Source organism: Protopterus annectens, chromosome 8.part0 (genome assembly GCF_019279795.1).
Source record: "Protopterus annectens isolate FY-2018-M chromosome 8.part0, PAN1.0, whole genome shotgun sequence".
Lineage (NCBI taxonomy): Eukaryota > Metazoa > Chordata > Ceratodontiformes > Protopteridae > Protopterus > Protopterus annectens.
Window position 1 is genome coordinate 451,348,227 of NC_056741.1, and position 21,880 is coordinate 451,370,106.

A 21,880-nucleotide genomic window follows, 5' to 3' on the forward strand; every position below is an offset into this window, starting at 1 on the left:
TAAAAAGAGAAGTAATAAAGGACGCTTCTTCCAGCATCTCTCAATATGTAGAGGTTATTCTGATAGCGCGTATAATTTGGCCTCTAAATATATTGGTAAATAATTTCCTAGGATGATTGTTTGAAAATTCTAAATAACTATTAGAAAAGGTATTTTCCTATAAAGTCTAGATTTGAAACAGCTATCACCTTTAGAAATATAAGTGTCTAAATATGGAAGACCTTCCTTACTACATGAAAAAGTAAATTTCAAAAACTCACTACTCGAGTTTAAGAAATCTAGAAATTTATTTAATACCTCTATGCCACCATCCCATAAGATATAAATGTCGTCAAGGTATCGAGAATAATACTTAATATGTTGATTGTACTCGCTTGTAAATAATTTTGATTTCTCCCAATCCAGCATAACTAAATTGGCGTAAATGGGAGCGCAAGCTGCTCGCATAGCAATGCCTTTTGTTTGTCTGAAATACTCCCCCTCGTATTCAATATAATTATGTTCCAAGACCAAGGACATTAACTCTAAAATTAAACAAGCGTTATCCCATTCAGTTCCACCATACATGTGTATGCTGTTGGCAAAAGCCTCCAAACTGCATCTTTGGGAATGCAGGAAAAAAGGTCAATAACATCCACAGTGACAAACAGTAACTCTGCATTCCATAAATGTACTGGGTAATTTCTCAAATATTCCCATGAATCCTTCACTAAATGGGGTATTTTGTCATAATTATGTTTAAGAAATTTGTCAACTGCTGTCCCTAGTGGAAAAGTTTTTGATCTGCCACCTGATATAATGGGTCTGAATGGGGGATCGTCTATACGCTTGTGTACTTTGGGTATACGCACTATTGATGCCAAAACTGGAGATTCTACCTTTAGATAATTGTAAGTGTCCATGGTAATTCTTTGGTCTATTAGGAATTCTTCTATGTGTAGGTCAATGTGTCTATATGCTATATTAATTTCATTTAATGATACTGTCTCATAATTACCTGCAATTTATAATAGATCATGAATTATTGTAGTATATTCAGTACTGTCAAAAATGACAATACCTCCCCCTTTATCAGGTTTCATTATTCTACTATTTTTATCATTTCTAAGTTCTTGTAGGATCTTATATTCATCTTCAGGTAAATTAAAATTCATTTTAATGCCATTAAGATGGTTCTGTATTTGGTATATTTGCCTAGACACTGATTTATCATACACAGATACGATGGGGGTGCATGGGGGGGGGGCATATATATACTTTTCTTTCTCAATATACCTTGTTCTCTCTTGTTTGATGGTTTTCCATCTATATTGTTGTTAAACATAATGGCTAAATTTAATTTCTTAATATATTTTTTAAACTCTGTGAGACAATCGACAAGTCTAAATTTCGTAGTTGGTATAAATTTCATCCCTTTAGAAAATAGCTTAAAATGGGAGGTATTTAATGGAAGGTCTGTGTAATTATATATTTTGAAATTTTGATAAGAATTTACAATACTTTCTCTAATAATATGTTCACTTTGTGAAATATAAGTAGAACCTGCTGCCTCTTCTCCGCTAGCAATATTACAATTGACTTGTCTCTCTTTTCCTATACCTGTGTCCTTCTTTTCTATTGGTGTGTCAGATTCCCTACCTTGGGTCTTGGGTCCCTCTAATGGTGTCCTAAATGTCTCTAATAATGTTCCTGTTGTCGATTTCTTTGATACCCTTTGTGGTAATAACGGGATCTGTGAAGGGACTGTGCATGAGGTTCCTTGAAGTTCCCTTCCCATTTTTTGTCCCATTGTGGCCTCCTGTTGCCACCTTGGTATAAAAAATGTGATGTCTCATCCTCCTGCAAATTATGTTCAAAATGCTCCTTATTGCACATATAATTAGATTTGTTCTTACTATTATAATTTATACTGTTTTTTCTAATAGAATATTCATCTGTGGTTTTACCACAAGTATAGGCCATGTCTTTTTTATACTGTTTTATGTCCCTCTGAAGTTTATTGTTCTTTCTCTGGTATGCTTTCTTAGTATTAAATTCAGCTGTATTAAATTGTTTCCTATATAATCTTTCCCACTGAGGAAATAATAAGTCATTTTGTATCATGTCATTTGTCTTTTCTACTTCAGACATAATTTTGCACAACTGTCCATCATTACATTTAATAAGTAACTGCATATATTGTATACCAAACTGATCAAACATGACATCAAATTCTGACTTAATATCTTCTGTTAATTCAATTCCCATAGGAATCTTAAAAGTCTGAGTCCCATAGGGACAATTTTTAATTCAATACATTTCATACGATATGCGTTATCTAACTTCAGAGTTAAAATTAACTATAAAAAAACAAGCCACTCTTGTGGAATCCAAAACTGAACAGGTTGTAGAACAAAAGAAAAAAAAAAGACATAGTTAAAATTAGGAAGTGTAACATTAATAAAGATATAAACTCCTTCAGTAAACTGACATCTAAGAGGACTAATTAAGTCCAACAAAGCAATTTTTTTTTAGGTAAAGATATCATCCCAGGCTAAGGACAACCATAAGGCCATCTTTAGCAATGTCTACAACTTCAAAGGCAGCACACAACAGAGTGCTGAACCCTTGGTAAGGGAAGCTACATTCTCAGAACTGGGAAATACAGCAAATCTTCTGGCTGACAAATTCAGCTCCAACTTTACTTCCTCTCACCCCCATCTACCCCCAAGGAAATATCATCTACCATAACCCCTTCAACTATCAGTAGGGAGCAAGTCTTAGATGCACTCTCTAAAGCCTTGAATTCAGCTTCAGTGGGCTCCAATAATATTCCAAGATGCCTCTTAAACAGCCTTAAATATGACCTATCAAGGCCACAGGTGTCAATATTCAACCATAGCCCCCCGCAAAGGCTTTGTACCATGCACATGGAGGACTGCAATGGCCATTCTCTGCACAAAGGCAGACCATCAACATATCACAGGAACTACATACCCATTTGTCTAACTAGTCTCATATGCAAAGCCATGGAATGAATTATCATGGGAAAGATTAACAATGCCATAGGAAATCTGCAGACACTGGACCCAAACCAGTTTGGTTTCATTAAAGGCAGGCTCATGCCTACTGCACCAGGTGGATGCTTAGAATGTCACCAAGGCAATGTATGAAGACAAAATGGCACATAGTGCCTACCCTGACCTTTGTAAGATATTGGATACAATACCTCACTTGGGCATTGTAAACAAACTCATGGAATTAGGAATAAAGTTCTATGTAACTTGCTGGATAACTAGCTGGCTCACAAATAGGACCAAAGACGCTATGATTGGAGAGACCACCTTAAACAAAATGATGATCCTGATGGAAGTACCCCAGGGTTCTGAGGTGGGTCCACTACTCTTTGGCATCTGTTTTAGAAACAACACTGTTCTTACAGTTGGATCAGAGGGTTAAGGCTGTGATCTATGGTTTCTGTGGTACAGGTTTGATTCCAGCAGTACAGCTACAGACAGCTGGTTCATTTCTTTCAAAGGGTGCACAACATGGCTGGGGGGGGTGACAATATTAACCTACAGTTAAAATAATTCCAGAACCCCATAGCAACCCTGCAAATCTACAGAAAAGTATTAGAAAATGTTAGAAAAATCTTCAAGAAAGAAGACAGTCCTCCTAGGTACCAGTGTGCTATCGGAGAGGCAAGGGAATCCTTAAAACAGGAAGGATGAAGAAATAACTGGCCCAACAACTCAGTGTATATTCACTACCTTATGTAAGCATTCACTTTTTATTATAATGGATTTTATGGCTAAATCAAACAGTAAATGTAAAAAAAAAAGTTTAAAAATGTATACAGTAAAAGCACCAGTAAATGTGTAGTTTAATGTTAAAAACTGGGTTAAACAGAAATCTAAGCAGTATACTACTAAGATTAAAATTTACATTTCTGGAACACATTTTATCAGTTCAGGAATGCTAAATCTTTCTAGATGTAAAAGATTTAAAATGCAGAAGCAAGAGGTACTGTGTGAGCTAGATTACAGAGAAACTTTTCTCATAATCCAGAGAACAAATCAGTGTTTACAGAAATTACAGTATTTTCATCTTCTGATATTGGTATGGTTTCAGATTTAAACTATGTGCACATGGTAAAATATTTGGTTTACAGTCCTCAGAAATCAGTGTAAATGCTACAGCGTGTGTAATGCAGAATATAGAGTTAAACTACAGTATTACAAATGCAGATCAGCCTGACAAATACAGCCAGTGCACTTGACATGCATATTTCAGGGCACATCACAAAGGAATCATTTTCCATGTCTCAGTTTAATGTTATCAGTAACATTTCAGTTGCAAATAATGCCCAGAATGTAATAGCTTCCAGTTTGTTTTTTATTATTTTATTTTATTTATCATTTTGCTGACTGGAAAAGTCCAAGTAGGACAGAGCCTCTTTTCAGTGGAGGCCTGGGGAGAAAAGCTCCAAACGCATGTCTTTGGATTGTATTTGATTTTGTTTTTGGATTGATTATTGTTTTTTTCTCAGAAGCCAGTGCAAAGTTCGCACTGAACAGGGATCAGAGTGCAGGGATTGACTGCAATCCTGTAGAAATGGATCAGTCTGATACAGTGACCACCGATGTAAATCATATACAGACATCAGGACAAAATAGAGAAGAAATGCACACCATAGCTCAGTTTACTGTTGTTACTAGATCTATAGAAGATGATTTTTCAGAATGTCTGTAAAGGGTGTAGCAGTCCATCAACAAATGAGCTGATTTATCTGACATTAAGGTAGAGAGGGATGGCAGACTATATAATTCATTGTTTACAGGAGAGGAATTATGGAATAATGTACTGGTTAGTACAGACACATCAGTTTCAGTTTCAAACAGACCTCTACAAGAGGCCAGTTATAATGCTGTCAGGATTTGAAGGGTCAAAGGTTACAGCAATGAGTAGTTCTCAGTGTGAAAGTACCATACCAGACATGGACATGTTGCCAAAGTTAAAGATTTAAAAATGCTACAAAATGTACAGTACAAAAGACACTTGTAAGAAAATGCGTGCAGTAGATTGCACAGATGATGCACATGATTTGAGAGATCTGTTACTACTGGAATATATAGATTCATAGGATAAAGACAAGATGGATTCTGGTTCAGTTGCCACAGCTGAAGTGCAGGCAGAGCAAAATAAATTATCACATTTTGAAACAGTATCTCATTCTCAGAGAAATAACAGAATACCTTCATAAATGTGTTACAGACAGGATACAAAAGCATATTATAATAAAAGAATTATGTTCCTTCAATTCATTCTTAGGAAAAAGGTAACAATTGTATATTAGTAAGGAGGTATACCATTCTGGTGTCACATGTTGTGCCATGTATACCAGAAATGACAGTCACATTAAATCTATATAATAAATGGTTTACAGTTACACATCTGGCAGATATTTTTTTTTTGCTTTTGTTTTGTTTCAGTTTATTGCTGTTGTTTTGTTTCATTAGACATAGTCATGTTGTTAAGACCAGTGAATTATGGTACTAAAGTGTTGAAATGCATAAATGATATCCTGATACAGACAAAAACAAAAGAGCATTTACAAATATTAAAATATGTTTTACTAGTTTTACAGAGTGTAGACTTTTTTGAAAGTAACAGAATGGTTAAAGGTTTAAATCCCGCATAAGAAAAGAGTGCAGTATAGATATTATTTGTCAGTGTAATCACAGATTGCAATCACAGATTCAGATCTCATGCAAGGAAAAAGAGCAATGTAATTTACTGTATGAGGAAACTTCATATACTTGTAAAGCTCCAAAATCAAATCTGTTCAGTTCTAGTTGTAAATCTGTATATGTAAATAGTTCAGGATTTTATACATTTCATGGAAGATTTGCAGCTTACACAGACATCATACCAGAGGCCCGGACTAATTCATAGAATATTGTCAGTTTGGTTACACATCTAAAAATGTTTTTATTAGTAACATAGGTTTATTCCAGTCATGAGAAATGTATATATTTGACATTAGAATTAAAGTCAATGCAACAGGTGATGCTAAAGGCATTATTATGATTATTAAGTCTGCAAATGTTATTATAAGAACCTGATGACACTTGTTTGTATTTTTACAGATATTATACTAGAAGGACAAGTTTGTCACAGAAACTGTTTTTTTTTTGGGGGGGGGGGTTAAAAAGGAATTTCAGTTACAAGTTTATTGAATATTGAAGATATTTACCACATTACCTTGGCATAGAGGAATGGGGGAGGACTGTTTGTTAAATAATTGCATGAGTCAGACAGAAAATGGATAATAAAGGACACTAGTGTGGCTTTTCGAGTACCTCAGCAGTGACTGAGACAATGCAGAATAAGGCTTACTCTATTTTAAATCCAAGAACTGTGTTGGACAAGTCAACTGTCAAGGCTTCTGGATTATTAATAGAAAAGTCTGAAGTAAAGACCATGAGACTGTCTAAACCAGTTTATTGTTTTTTGTCAATGTTTCTTTAAACATAAATGAAATGTAATTAACTGTATGTATTATTCAGTACATGAAGAATATGATATTTAAATTTATGTATAATTGTTTCAGTTATCCAAAAAAAAGTATTCTTTAGAGTTAGGACATGTATACAGTATAGATGCAGATGTGCACTAATGCAGATTACGTTTTAGAGCTAAAACAAGTATTGTACAGATACAGATGCAGATGTGTATTCATACAGATTAATGATGTCACAACATAGAGTATTTCAAGCTGAATTTCAATTTCAAGTTATGCTCAGACCACTGTGTAGCAAAAGGAAATTACTAAGCTTCATAGGTTCATAGGTGTGTACTAGTATAATGGCCCTGGAGCCAATATAAGCCTAGCCCAAGAAGATTCCCTGGCATCATGTCACCTAAAGTTAATTCCCAGTGCCCCTGTCAAGCAAGGCCATTGAAGTGATCCACGGGATGAACTTCCTATTTCCCATCCACTCATCAAGATTTCTCTTAAAGAGGACCAGTGAATTGCTCTGCTTGACATGAATGGCAAGTTTGTTCCAGAGTATGGGAAGTCCCTGGGTTAGGAACCTGTCCCTCCACCATGTTCTGTTTATTGCGGTAATGAGAATGCCACTCTCTTATTCAAGTGATATCAATAAGGTATGTGATATTATCAAGAAGAACTGGAATATCCTGACCACTGTTGAAAAACTTAAGGATGTAGTGGCCGAAGGGCTGCATTTTGCTTTTAGGAATAATAGGTCACTTAAAAGGCATTTGTGTTACAAACCTAGTAGAGATGTGGGCATAACTGAATCACATAGAACTGGGACATATGCCTGCAGGAATTGTACAGCATGTGAACACACACACACACACACACACATATATATATATATATATATATATATATATATATATATATGTATATATATATATATATATATACAGGGGCTTATTTTACACATCCGTATGCAGGTTTCAAGATTAACCATAATTTTTATGCTGATTGTAGGATAAATGTTAAGGGGACTAATGCACCTGCACAGCATGTAGCCAAGGAAGGTCGAGGGCACTATTTTAAGTTCATGGTTTTAGAAGTGATAGTAGAAAGAGATGGGGGGGGGGTGACATTAGGAACATCACTGGGACAGGAGAACAGAATTGGATTTTGAGTTAAATGTAGATAAATCACCTGGCCTGAATGCTAAATTATCATTAAAACCTTTTTTAAAAGCTAGTCCATTGCAACATTGAATTTACAAAAATGTTAATAGCTTTTGTGTATATGTGCAGTTGTTTACAATGTTTTATTTATTTTTTGTGTAGTTCTTGGCATCATGCATAATTAGATGAATTAAAGTATTCATTGGCACATTGTTTAAATAGAGCACCTGTTATGCACTGTTTTGTCTGAGGAAGCGGTTGGATAACTCTGAAAGTGCTTATGTTTTTTTCCTTGCAATAAAACTATGTTTGCACTACCTGCCATGCTGCTACCGGTATTATAGTTATTTACTCTTTGGCTTGTACTATTTTATTTCACCGGTTCAATTGGGTCTTGGATTTTTTGTATTTGTCACACTCCTGGGAAAGTCTAGCACAGATTTACTAGCTATGCCCCCTTCTACCCAGACTATAAGGTAGTTTCCACTGCCACCAACCACTCTTATCAGCTACTTTTAAGGCCCTTAACAAAGGGTGTCCAATCCTATTGTGAAATGTTACTATTAATCCAAGTGGTAGTCTGACCAAAAGCAAGGCTATTTAGGAGTGGCTTGTACAGTGTCACCAAACAGATATGCAAGTACTCTAAGAGTTTAAATATGTCTCACAGATATCACCCACAAAGATAGGTTTAAATATATTTATTAATAAATAATAAAAGAACAAGATAATACTCAGTAAATCAACACAATAACTTCAGCGTTCAAAATCACAGGAAATATTTAAAGCAACATTGCAGGACAGTCTCAAATAAATGCAAAAAACATCTAAACTAATCTTTACTATATTCCTATCTAAATCTTAAAAGAGAGTTATTATGCCCTATAAACTTACTTACAGCAAGGCAAGAGCAGAAGGTGGTGATGAGTGGATGTCCTTGCTAGGTCCAAGACAAAATACAAAATGCCCAGTCCCTCTCTGAGAGAGTTATTAAATTAATATCAACTATTACTGCTGGTTTAGCTTGGATGACATCACTTTTTGTCACCTGACTTTAGTTCCCAAGCTAAACCACCTTTTGTCAGAAACAAACAGAACTTAACTTTTCTGTGTGAAAAATACATTTCTCTCAGATGTTTGCTCAGAGCTGTGTAGCTGCTTGGAATTCATAAATCATTAAAACACTTCTGCATCTCAAAGCTAGTAATTACTTCTCTTCCAAGACAATACAACAAACGGATAGCTCTAGACATTGTGTCTGCTACACTGAAACTGAGAGAGAACTTTTATAGCACAATCATAAAACAATTTAATGTCAACTAATTTGCAAATTAACCTTTTATGTCCCAGTTTCTACTGTTAAAACATATACAGTTACACAATCACAATAGTATATATACATTTCTATGCTAAGCCAGCAGGGCATGCTGTGGTTACATTTTAGCTCAGTACATAACATACAGTTCTGGATAAATCATATCAGTATTCACAAATGACAGAAATATATACAGAATTCCAGATAGCAAGGCTGGCAATGTGACAATACCCACATCCACCAAACTGGCTGCAGAGAAGTTGAGAAAGTGCATATCCTTGATGTCAGGTCCTTTACTGAATGAGCTACAAGGGTGTGGTGCAGAAGGGGCTAATAGTGGGCTGATTAATGTTGGTTTTGGGGATAGAGACTAGACTAGGTTTAATAATAATACTATATTTAATGGGCAGCGCTCCTCAATGCACAAAGTAGCTGATCTCTACTACTCAATGCTCAGAGTAGTTGCTCTACACTCACCAAGTTACAATATAGTTTCAGAGTTGGTTTTACAGGAAAAGTTAGTTTCTAGGTGTTTGCATTTATGCAGGGCACTACTAACCACCACTGCACAATGGGCAGTAGTTTGCAAATGCAGCAAATTTATACAGGCACTTAAAACACATGAAACTGACTTCTAAGTCCTCTGGTCAATAAAGTGACTACACTTACAGCTTTCTTATGTGTTCCCTAACTCAGACAGACATGGCCACCAATTTTTGCCACTAGACAGACCTCTTAATGTAAAAACACAAAAAAAGATTGCTTGAGAGTGTAATGCTACCACGAAACAACTTCAGCAAACTACCTGGACAAGCCAATTTCATGTATTAGGGACATTTAAAATGATTTAAAGCACAAAACCAATAAATAATGCAAAAACAAAGTAGTAGCACTCTAAATCAGTTAACTGAAGTACAAAATAATAAAATAAATCTCTTTGTTGCTAAGGATAGAGCAGGATTAATTCAGGACCCCCACAGAGCATGGGAAGGGCATCAAGCAGATGGGAGCCCTGAGAAAATGAGCAGGAGACAATTTGTTGTTAAGGAGGTTTACTCAGGAGCAATACTGGTTTGGGTGAGCATTCAATATTATAGATCTCCGCAAAGCAATGGGTGGGGAAAGTACTTAAATAACACAATTGACAAACATTTATGCATCTCTGCAAATGTTTTGCAAGGCTGTGCCTTCTCGGTGTCTTATTACAGCTAGCACTGCCTTCTGTTGTAAAAAGGTTATTGCTGTGAACAGTATTATTCTACATCCACATGGTATGACTAGTTTTAATCATTTCAAGCTGTTCACAAGTATTGTACTCCAAAATATTAGATTGCTTTAAAATAGCTTTAAGTGATACAACTTGAAATAATAACTTGTACTTCTTTGATATGTACATACAGTCTAGCCAGACTTCACCCTTAGTTATTAATCTGTGGATGGAATAAGACAAAATTAAACAAAAAACTTGAAACAACCCAAAGAGTTGAGTGTAGATATGGACAGACTATTGCATTTGTCCACAGTGTATAAAATAAATGTTACAGACATTCCTCTAATCATCAGCCTTTTTGTCCTCCAAATAACTTTACTGGGGCTAGAAATGTGAGCTATATTTGTGTTATCACTTCTGTAGTTTACATTAACACATGTACATGTTAATGAATTTGTAACCTTTATAACACAGAGTTCTGCTTTGTTTTTAACTAGCTGTGGTACAATATTTACATTATATTGCAACAGTCTTTTTCCCTTTTTGCAAATGTCTGTGAAATGTCCCAAATTTCACAAGGCTTACACACCATATCAAAAGTTTTGCTGCATGTTTTTTTTATGTCTGAAGCCACAACGTTTGCAGTTGTTCTTGTTTATGACTGTTTTGCTACTGGATGCTATAGATTCATAGATATTTCAAGGTCACTGAGTCATATGAACATTTATGCCTAGCTAGTACCCACCCTCAGCATAGATGTCCTTTCTTCAGGAGGACCATAGCTGTCAGTCCTGGTGTAATTGTATAGATACCCATCCAACTATCCAGTTTATATTTAAAGGAAGACGGTGAGTTACATTGTATAACATGCAGGGGAAGTTTATTCCAGAGGTTTGGGAGGTGATGAGTTATAATGTGGTACCTCCAGTGTGTTTTATTTATATATTGGTGTAAATTTAGATGGATGGTTTTAGTATTGGTTGAGATATTGGACTTGTGCAGAAAAAGCAGGTCTTGGAATTTCTAGTCTCTAATGGTATGATGAGACAAAGCTCTCCCGTCAAAAGTCTATAAGGACTGAATAAACACTATAGCCTCCAGCCACTTTTGGTAACTCAGGACATTTGTTCTGTGATCTTTTCGGTTAGTAACCTTTGGGGTCTTTCTGATTGCTTGATACGTTTAATAAGATGCATCCTAAAGGGAGTGTTGTACTCAGTAATTGACCTGATCAATACTGAGCATACGGTAGTGATTACTTGTTTAGAACTTGATGATGTTTCTTTTAGCAATTAGCTGGGCTAAATAAAAAGCTTTCCTGACAACTGTTATCATAGAAAGGATAAAAGAAATCAGTCTATATACCCAAGTACCTAGGTCCCTGATTATTTGTTTTTTAATGATGCCTAGTATGTACAACGTGATGACGGGAGGGATTGTCTACCAAAAGTGATGATAACCACACTTATTTTTATACTCTTTCATTTTTTATTATTGTATATTAACAAAGCTCTTCAACAATATTATTTAACATAGACATGTCTGCCATATTATACCACATATTTGCAGTAGTACATACAACATAAATACCCAGCATTCACATCTTATTGCAGAAGAAAAAAGTTATTTGCGTTTCTACTCATTCTCACCTTATACATAACCATGATATACCCATAATTTGAACACTGTCATCTCCCTCAGAATTTTCCCTCCTAACACATTTGATGCTGTATTGACCACCATATGTAGAATTTGGGGTATCCCACTTTCCTGCCTCTCTGGTATTCAGAAGGTTACCTCACTTTGTTTACAGTTAATCTTATTTCTAGTAGTCTACAACTGTTCTTGGTACTACCATTGCTAGTTCAGTACAACTACACTTTCACCCATTTCATCATTCACTCTCTCTTACCTTTTTCCTTGATTGGTCTGCCTATCACTGAACACCAACTCACACCTCCTTGTCAACTACTAATTGTATCCTTCAAGAGTTTTTGCATCCAGATTCTAACTCCTCTTTCTGTCTAAACTTCCATACCCTCCCCATTCTAAGCATTGGATATCATCCATCTCACTTCCCTTTAAGCAGTTGAAGTACTAGTCTTTCATCTCCAGCCCATCCCTTCTCCATATTTACCCCCAAAAGACAAAAGTCATACCAAGCAGACTTGTAAAACTGATATGTCTGTAATTACCCAGGTCAGTTGTGAGGCCGTCCTTAGAGAAGGGCATGACAACTGGTAAGTGCCATTCATCCGGGACAAAACTGGTAGCTTAGATTAAACACTTTGAGGTTTGCAAGGACATGTTTATCACTATTAGTTAAGCAAGCAATAAAAGATCTTAAGGCATAATAGGTGATTCTGATATTTTGGCTATTTTTTTGTCTCACATGCGGTTGCTAGCAGTTTTAGCTTTACTTTGTTTGCAGATATACATCTTATTCCATCTGGTTTAGCATTCACTACTTTTGTTTTACATAATTCTTGCTCTTCTAATATAGGTTCCTTGTTAAGCACAACTTTATCAGTCTACAGACCACTACAGGCTTGGCCAATAAACCATTTTCAAATGTGTTCCCACCAGTCTTAAGGAGCCATCACAAGGTAGGGAAGAAATTAGCAATTAGCTGGGCTAAATAAAAAGTTTTTCTGACAACTGTTGTCATACAAAGGATAAAATAAATCAGTCTATATACCCAAGTACCTAGGTCCCTGATTATTTGCTTGTTAATGATGCTTAGTATATATAACGTGATGATGGGAAGGATTGTCTACCAAAAGATAAAGAATTATCAACAAACACCTGATTGGAGGGGTGTGTCACATCCGAGTGTCTAGGTTTACTTTGAATGTGTTAAGGGTGCTACTTTGCATGACATACAGCAAAAGTTTCTTCCAGTGGTGAGGGGTATGGTGTGCTATGAATATATCATTCTACTGTGCTTTATTTATCCCTTGATGAAGATTTCTTTCCTCTAACTGGATATTTGAGGAATCAATTGTTCTGTGAAGGAATAGGAAGGCAAAGAGGGTTGGATTTTTTGTGGCTCAAAAGGCTAGACACAGATCCTCATGGAAAAGTCTATAAGAAACCAAGTAAGATCAAGGGCTGCTCTGTCCAGATATCTGAGGGTCTCATGGTTACTCCTTTTTTTAGTTAGGAATCTCTGAGACTGATTGATATGTTTATACAAATACATGCCAAAATATTATATTCAATAATAGATCTGATCAGATATGAGCAAAGGGGGAATTAAGACTCTTTGAATCTAGAAGAGATGTGTTTGGAAATTAGATGAGCCAGATAGAAGCCATTCCTGACCTACTATAGAGCTGTAATAGTCAAAAGATAAAGAATGATCAACAAGAGTGCCTAGATCCCTTTTGATAGCACCTGACTGGAGTGTCACATGTGGTATGATGTGGAAATGTTTTACCAAACTAAAGTATTCTGTGTACTCTGACCTAAATGTTAGATGGTTAACTCACTCTTCATGTATCTTTGTTTTTTTTGTGTCACCACTTCCCCCATGTGCAAAAATGGGAAAAAGTGGTTGTGGATGGATGGATCTGCTTTCCTTAACAGTCTGCCTCTGATTTGATCTTTTCTGATTACACTGGTCTAACTATTTTTAGAGAATTGCTTATGTTTAAAAACTCTCACAGTCTTGCACACTGTGGTTAAGATCAGTCATGTATTCATCTGTTGATTTCTGGACTGCTTGAGTTTAAGTCAAGAATAAATGACTGATATATGGTACCTTCTTGTTTGGCTCAGAGTATACATAGAATTTTCCTTTAATTATAGTGTGGCACAGTGGTGTAGTGGTTAACATTGCTGATTCACAGCAACAGGTACTTCAGTTTGATTCCCAACTGGGGTGCCTTCTGTGCAGAGTCTGCATGCCTGCCCTTGTTCGTATGGGTTTCCTCAGACTACTCTGGTTTCCTCCCACATTCCAAAGACATGTGTCTGGAGTGTATTTCCCCGGGCCTCCTCTGAAAATAGGCTCTGTCCTAGTCAGACATTCCTGGTCAACAAATGTTAAATAAAATAAATAATTACAAAAAGATTTCCTCTGAAAGGTTAAAAGTGTTAACCATTTGATTGCTTCTTTTGTGACATTAAGAAACATTGTCACCGAATACATTCTGGTTTAACAGCAAGTCCACCTTCTAGTGAGATACTGATCAAAATGTTGAATCCATAGCTTTCAATTTTCATTAAGGATTCCATAAGGGTTTAACGCTGCTAGTGGTTATAAAGAAGCAATACTGAGCCAAAAAAGAAAATGACGTTGAAAATTGCATGGTATAAAAAAAGAAATAAAATAATGTGAGAAGGAAATTTAAACTGTAAAAAAAATTAATACTTTTTTGACAAATGTTTAAAAATTATGAAAACAAACTGTTTAAGTTGTTTGAATACTTTTTTATTGTGCCTAAAATATTTTGTATTGTTTTTTTTTTTTTTTTTTTTTTTTTTTTGCTGGGACGTGTGTGAGATACCACGCAGGCAAACTGTTTTAGAGTAGAACCAAAATACAGCCATTGGTGTCAGGTTGATTAAAATCTTGTCGGAAATAAATTTATTCTGACACCATGCTGAACCATCTCATATCTATTGACACTATGCTGCGCATTCAAGTTAATAACTCTACATACAGGGGCAACAAGATAGAAGAGGTGTTCACACAAAGGTCTTACACCATCACAGTTTACCACAGACTGACTGGTTGTGTTTATATTACATAAAAACCAATATGCTTTGCTCCCTTAAACAGGTATACTGCTAATATAATGGCTTCCCATATTGCTTTATATGACACCCTATACCCTCACAATACCACAGATCTAAACCATAGGGTAGATCTCGGGTAGTGGAGGCCCTTGAGATGCATGCATCAGGCTTGGTCTTAAACTCTGTGTTTCCAAAGTATAGCTAAACCATCTACTTATGCTGTACCGAAGGTTCAACAAAAAGGAGAAACATGGCATGTCTACAGTTAGTGGGATTTAGCTTTATTTGCCTAAATGAACCGGTAATAATTTAAAGAGTTAAAAGTGAAAAGTCATAGGCATTCAAAAAGCATGTAGCTGAAACAATGGTATATCCATATAGAGTCATTTGAATATATCCCATGGACCACCACTAAAAGGAGGTTTAAGTTATTATACACAGGACTCTAGCTTAGCTGGGTCTTTCACGGGGTTTTCTAATTACTGACTGACACATAAAATATGAAATTCCCTTAAGGTTCACTTCTGTGCAGCTATGCTAAAACATTATGGAAATGAGTTTGCTCTGTGATTTATAGGCATAAAGCCATATGAGCCAAATGATAACAAACTGATCAGTGATCTGGGTACTGAAGGAGGCTAACAAAGTCCTGGAGTTAGTGAGACAGTCTGGTTAGATGAAATACTGACACCCTTTGGAGGACAGACGTACATCACTGAGCACATGTCTGAGTGACATGCCATTGGCTCTGCATTGTACAAGTGTGGATGCATCCATGTGATCTGGTGAGTGGTTGAAACAGGCATGCATGTAAACCACCGAAGGGAGGGATTGAGAACATAACTGAAAATTGAAACAGGCATGCATGTAAACCACCGAAGGGCGGGATTGAGAACATAATGAAAAATCCCAGTATGACAGCTGCACTGTGTCCATCTTTTACCCTGTTAAAGGAATGAATGGGAGTTCACACTGAGGTAGGCCAAGCAGTCAGCAGATGTATAATGTGAAAACAGCATGTAAAAATGTTTTAGAGATCTTTCATTCATCAGCTTCTTTAATGATTATAAACCATGAAAATAGCTAGTACAATATAATCTAGTTTATTATGTATTCATGATCTTTCACCCTTTTTTCTTCACTGTGTGGCCAATATGCGCAATAACAAATATATCTGTGTGCACATGTAGCATGATATCTACTGTTTGTGGAATTTCTACCTGTTGTCTCAAGTCATAGCTGAAAAAGTTACATTGGACAAGGCCATTAACATAATTAATAAAGAAATGGATGAATGGTATATATTTAGCTAGTTGCTTTGTTTTTCTGAAAAGTCCGACTGGGTTATTTTGCTCATTTTCATTGGATGCCCAGGAGAAAAGCTCCAAGAAATACTAGATATACAATAGAATCATGTTTAAACAACTTCTAAAGAAAGGACAATGTACAAAAATAATGAAATGCATTAAAATAAAATAAACAGGGATTATCACATAATGACGGTGTAATAAGTTCTAAACATGACATTGGTGCACATTAAAGATCGTCACTGAAGCAACAAATCACAAAGCAGTAGAGAACACCAAAATATGTGATTTCTCATGGGAGGAGTGTAATACACTCACGTCTGTAAATCATGAAAAGCTAGTTGGTAGAAATGGTTTAGTAAGTCAGAAGAAAAATCTTGTGTATCTGGATATTTTTAGCTTGGAGATTCAGAAGATTTGCAGATTTTAGCATGATTTTGATGTAGGCAGAGTTTGGTTTTAATAACAAGGAAGTTTTTTGTGGGATGGCAAAGGGAATACTCTTCCATAGTTTAGTTATGCTAAGTATAATGAGTCCCCTTGTAAGTTGCTGGATTTTGTGGATGTTGTGTCTTCATATCTTGGACTGCAGTTATGTAAGTTAAGTTATACTTTCCCAGTTTTATTTTCCACTTGTATGGAGTTTTGGAAAGGGTTTGTACTTTGTTCCTTTTCACAGATTTTAGCACACTGGAAAATATTAATCTACAAGTTTTTAAGTCTGATTGTAGTTGGAATGAGCCTGCTGACCCAGTTAGACAGTTTGCGCTCGCAGATGACTGAGATTTCTTGTTGTAAGCACTTGAAGAAACAGCAAAGTCATGGGGAGCATTTGTCTGATCATCTGTACCTGTTCTTTTCATCTTCAGGAGTGACTGGTAGTTTGAAAATTGATGAAACAGGAGATCGGGAGACTGATTACTCTCTTTGGGATATGTCCTGTCCAGAGGATGGAGCCTTTCAGGTCAGTGAAGTTTCTTTTCTTATTTTCAAAAGTGATTGTGATGCAATGAAAACTGAAGAGTTACAGAGGACTCCATTAATCTTAAAAAGGTGTCTGTGTGTATGTGGGGGGGTGGCTACGTATTAGTCAGTACAAATAACTGGAGAATGAACCTTGTCAGCTCCTGCACTGGATCATTGTACTTAAAATGATGGGAAATCAAGGGCTCAACTGATCCCTGATCTTTAGAAAAAAAATCTCTACGTGCCAAAGTAGAACCTATCCCACATAGACACACCTTGCTCAGTACTTCAGGAGGTCTCTTTTTCTGTGTTTATAGGTTCATAGGTTGGTACTAGGCTATCAGCCCTAGGGCCTATACAAGTCTAGCCATAACAATTCCCTGGCTATTCCTTCCCACACTATTTACTTCCCTGGACCCCTGTCTAGCAAGGTGACTGACGTGATCCCCAGGGTGAATTTCCTTTCTCCCATCCAATCATCAAGGCTCCTTTTGAAGAGGGCCAAAGAGGTGCTCTGCTTGACATGTATGGACAGTCTCTTCCAAAGTCTGGGGAGTCTCTGGATCAGGAACCTATCCCTTCAGCATATTTTGTTTATTGTGATGACAAGATTTAGATCCCTGGAGCTTGTGGCTCTGAGGGATTGGGATTTCTTTAAGTGTAGCATGTCTAACAGCTCTGGGTTTGACATGGCCTTGTATGTTAAGCAGAGATCGCCTCGGAGTAAACGATATGTGACAGAGTATAGCTGGAGTTTTTTAAGGTGGTCAGCATAGGGCATCTGCTTTAGGCCTGTGATTCTTTTAGTGAGGTATTTCTGCGGCCTTTCCAGTTGTTGAAGATATCTTGATAGGTACATACCAAATGGGGCATTGTATTCTATAATGGGTCTAATGAGGGATGAGTACAGTGGGACAATGACCTCCTTTTTTCTGGATGCAAAGCCCTTAGTGATGAGGTGTGCCACATAGAAGGATTTCCTAGCTGTTGTGGCAATGTGGTTATTGAAGGTGAGACCACTGTCTGCCTGTGTCCCTAAGTCTCTTATCACACTTTCGGCATTTAGTGTACTGCCACCTATGTGATAATTCATGGGTACATGTTTTTTCCCAAAGGGGATAATTATACATTTCTTGGCATTGAGCTTGAGCCCATGGCTCTGGCACCAAGCATCTCTTTCTGTAAGGCCCTTTTGTAGAGTATCCACATCATTTGGGGATTCAATAATGGCTCCCAGTTTGCAGTCATCTGCTAACTTTGTTAGCCAGAGTCCCTTAGTGTTGGCCTGTACTTCAGAGAAGTAGATGCCAAACAAGAGAGGTCCCAGGACTGAACCCTGAGGTACTCCACTTGTCGCTTGTCTGGAGCTGGATTTGGAGTCAGCTACTTTTACAGTGTGGGTTCTGTCAGTAAGCCAGTTGGCAACCCATCGAGTGACGTAGGGATTAATGCCCAGCTTAGTAAGTTTATCTATGATTCCAGAGTGGGGGATGGTGTCAAAGGCCTTGGCGAGGTCCAGATAGGCTGTGTGGACTGCCTTACCCTCATCCATGGCTCTATAGACTGATTTGAAGAAGTCAACAAGGTTCAGGAGACAAGATCGGCCCTTCACGAACCCAAACTTGGTGGGGTCCAGTGTTTTAAGGTTGCCAATGTCTTTGTTTATAAGTTCCATGATAATACATTCCATGGCCTTGCAGATCAGGCTCGTCAGACTGATGGGGCAATAGTTCCCGGGATCCAAGATGGATCCTTCCTTGTGGAGTAGGATAACTGTAGCTGTGCTCCACTCAGTGGGCACGAAGCCTGGGGTGAGATTTATTCAGCTCTATTTAAGTTTTCTGATATCCTGGAAGTTACTTACATTGTGATGCCCACATGTACTACCAATATGTGTCACCCCCACACTGGGCCAGTAATCAAGGACCCTAAGACCTCACCACTGACACTGAAAAGGGACGTGCACTTGGAATACAAATGGACACACTCTCTGCATCAAGTACAGTTTCCCTTAAGAGCACACAGGTAACAAACACAGCCCTTGATCTTGGCCATGTACCTGAACTAGTGGCTTCCCCAGTTACTGCCAGACTCTTTTGGGGCAGTTTAGACTGCCCACCATGTGTTCCTTTATATCCATCTGCAGCACTGGCTATCCCTTTCCTGTGCAGTGATACTCTGCTTGCCAGGTGTAGGTCTCCTTTTTTCTCCAACTCGTCTGCAGAGTTGCATTCCCCTGTCTGCCAACCAGATTCTTATGTCCACAGGCAAAATGCTAAGGGCTTGTTCCCTCACCAAAAGGTTTGCCAGCCATTGAAAAGTGGTGACATGACACCCACTCACCCACTTATGAAATTTTCATCTGCCTTGAGTCTATGCTCACAAAACTTTTTTTCTGAAAGCTTCTGGTGTTAACTTAAAACATTGTAATCAACAGTACTGCACCTTTTCATAATCTAAACAATCAGTATCAGGCAATTTAGAAACAACAGTTATAGCTTTACTATGGAGTAAGGGGTGGGGAACTGTACCCAGATCCATTGGTCAGCATTATACTGTTTGCATAATCTTTCAAATATATGAATAAAACTATCAAAATTATCACCTTTTTGGTATTGCGGAAGAAGTTTACTAACCTTTATTGCTTCAGGGGTTAGGTTACTCCCTTCCCCATTACCTCTATGACCCCGGTGAAGAGTCAGAATTTCCTTTTCATGCTGCCTCTGCCTCTCATTTTCTTCAGCTTCCAAATGCCACAGTCTCTTGGCTGATTCTACCTCAACCTCCAAATGCTGCAGTCTCTCTGATGAATCTAGTTCCAAATGTTTGGCCTCCAGTTCAAGTCTCTTTAATTCTAGACAGATTTTTAAGTCTTCTGAGGAAAAGTTGAACTGTCCTGTTTTTGAGAGCTGAACATACCCACTGCCAGCCAGGTTCTCTTCCTGTTTGCTGGTCTGTGATGCAGCTGTGATTAAGGCTGCAATCATTTCCCCTTTAGTCAGTTTGGCTTGCCCCAGTCCTTTGGCTTGGCACATCTCAGTCAACTGGCTCCTTGTCAGCTTGCCATAGTCCTCTGCTGACATCCTTACCTGCTCTCCATGACTAACTAAGCTAACAAAAAGTAAATAAATAAAACTATTGTGATATGAAACTCTGAAAGTCTACTTTGTGGCTGCTTGAGAGTACAAACACATTCTTTAGCGACCACTGATTACAGACTACATGAGTTCAATGTCCACACCACTGCTCAGCAATTTGTGAGCATGTGATGATCCCACAACTGCCATCAAATATGTGACACCCACCACTGCTACCAATATGTGCTGGGTACCAATATGTGTGTCCTCCCCACTCTGGGCCAGTAATCAAGGAGCCTAAATCCTCACCACTGACACTGGAAACGGACATGCACTTGGAATATAAATGGATACACTCAGTATTTCCAGATGCAGATCTCTGCATCAAGTACAATTTCTCTTAAGAGCACACAGAGTACAGACTCAGCCTGGGGTCTAGATGTCTCTATATCTGTTTCCCTTCTGATCTCCAATAAGACTCCCCACTGTTACAACTGCAGGGTCAGGTCCTCAGCCAAGTGTCCAGGCCAAGTCCTCCAGCACTTTCTCTGTAAACCCAGTGCTTCCTGTCCCTGCACCAAGTAGCTAACACACACACACACACACACACACACACACACACACACACACACACACACACACACACACATACACACACACACACACACACACACACACACACACACACACACACACACACACACACACACACACACACACACACACACACACACACACACACACACACACACACACACACACACACACACACACACACACACACACACACACACACACACTAAGAGATTTAATTTGCACACATAAACACACCTGGGAAAGGCTGGCACAGGTTTACTAGCTTTGCCCCTTTCTGCTCAGATTATAAGATAGTTACCACCACCACCAGACACTCACAATCAGCTATTCTAAGGCCCTTAACAAAAGGTGTTCAATTATACTGTGTAATATTAATACTAATACAAATGGTAGTAGTTCACCAAGATGGCTAGGCCTTCTGGAGAGGCCCACACAGTGTCACCAAATAAATATAAGTACTGTCAAAAGTTAGATACTTTCTACAAGGAAAAGTCACAATAACAGTTTGAAATATATTTAATAATAAATAATAACAGACATGAAAATATTGAATATATACAGTAAATCACAGAGTTCAAATCAAAGAAAATATTGAAATTAACATCGATGGACAGACTCATACAAATAAAGAAATTCCACGAACTCAACGAGGAATTAAACCCACAGCTAGGACAGCTGTTTAATCATAGTCTTACCTCTGAATACGTACCCAGGGAGTGGCACACTGCAACTGTGGTCCCACTTCACAAAGGCGGTGCCTCCACCGACCCTGGAAATTACCGGCCCATTAGCTTGACAAGCCTTATCTGCAAAGCCATGGAGAGGATCATAATGGACCTCATAAATAAAGACATAGGGAATTTGCAGACTTTGGATCCATCCCAGTTTGGCTTTGTCAAAGGCAGATCATGCCTTCTAAACTTGGTTGACTTTTTTGAAACAGTCACCAAAGCCATTGATGAGGGAAAGGCAGTCCATACAGCCTACCTCGATCTGGCAAAGGCCTTCG

The 21,880-nt window shown here is 37.6% G+C and overlaps 1 protein-coding gene across 1 annotated transcript in view; it reads left to right on the forward strand.

Moving 5' to 3' along the window:
- NPR1 (natriuretic peptide receptor 1) overlaps nt 1-21,880 on the forward strand; it is a 3,300,976-nt gene that overhangs the window by 1,716,001 nt on the left and 1,563,095 nt on the right. Inside the window, exon 5 of the mRNA XM_044079969.1 lies at nt 17,101-17,195. Coding sequence (XP_043935904.1) covers nt 17,101-17,195 — 95 coding nt within the window. The remainder of the gene's footprint in view (nt 1-17,100; nt 17,196-21,880) is intronic.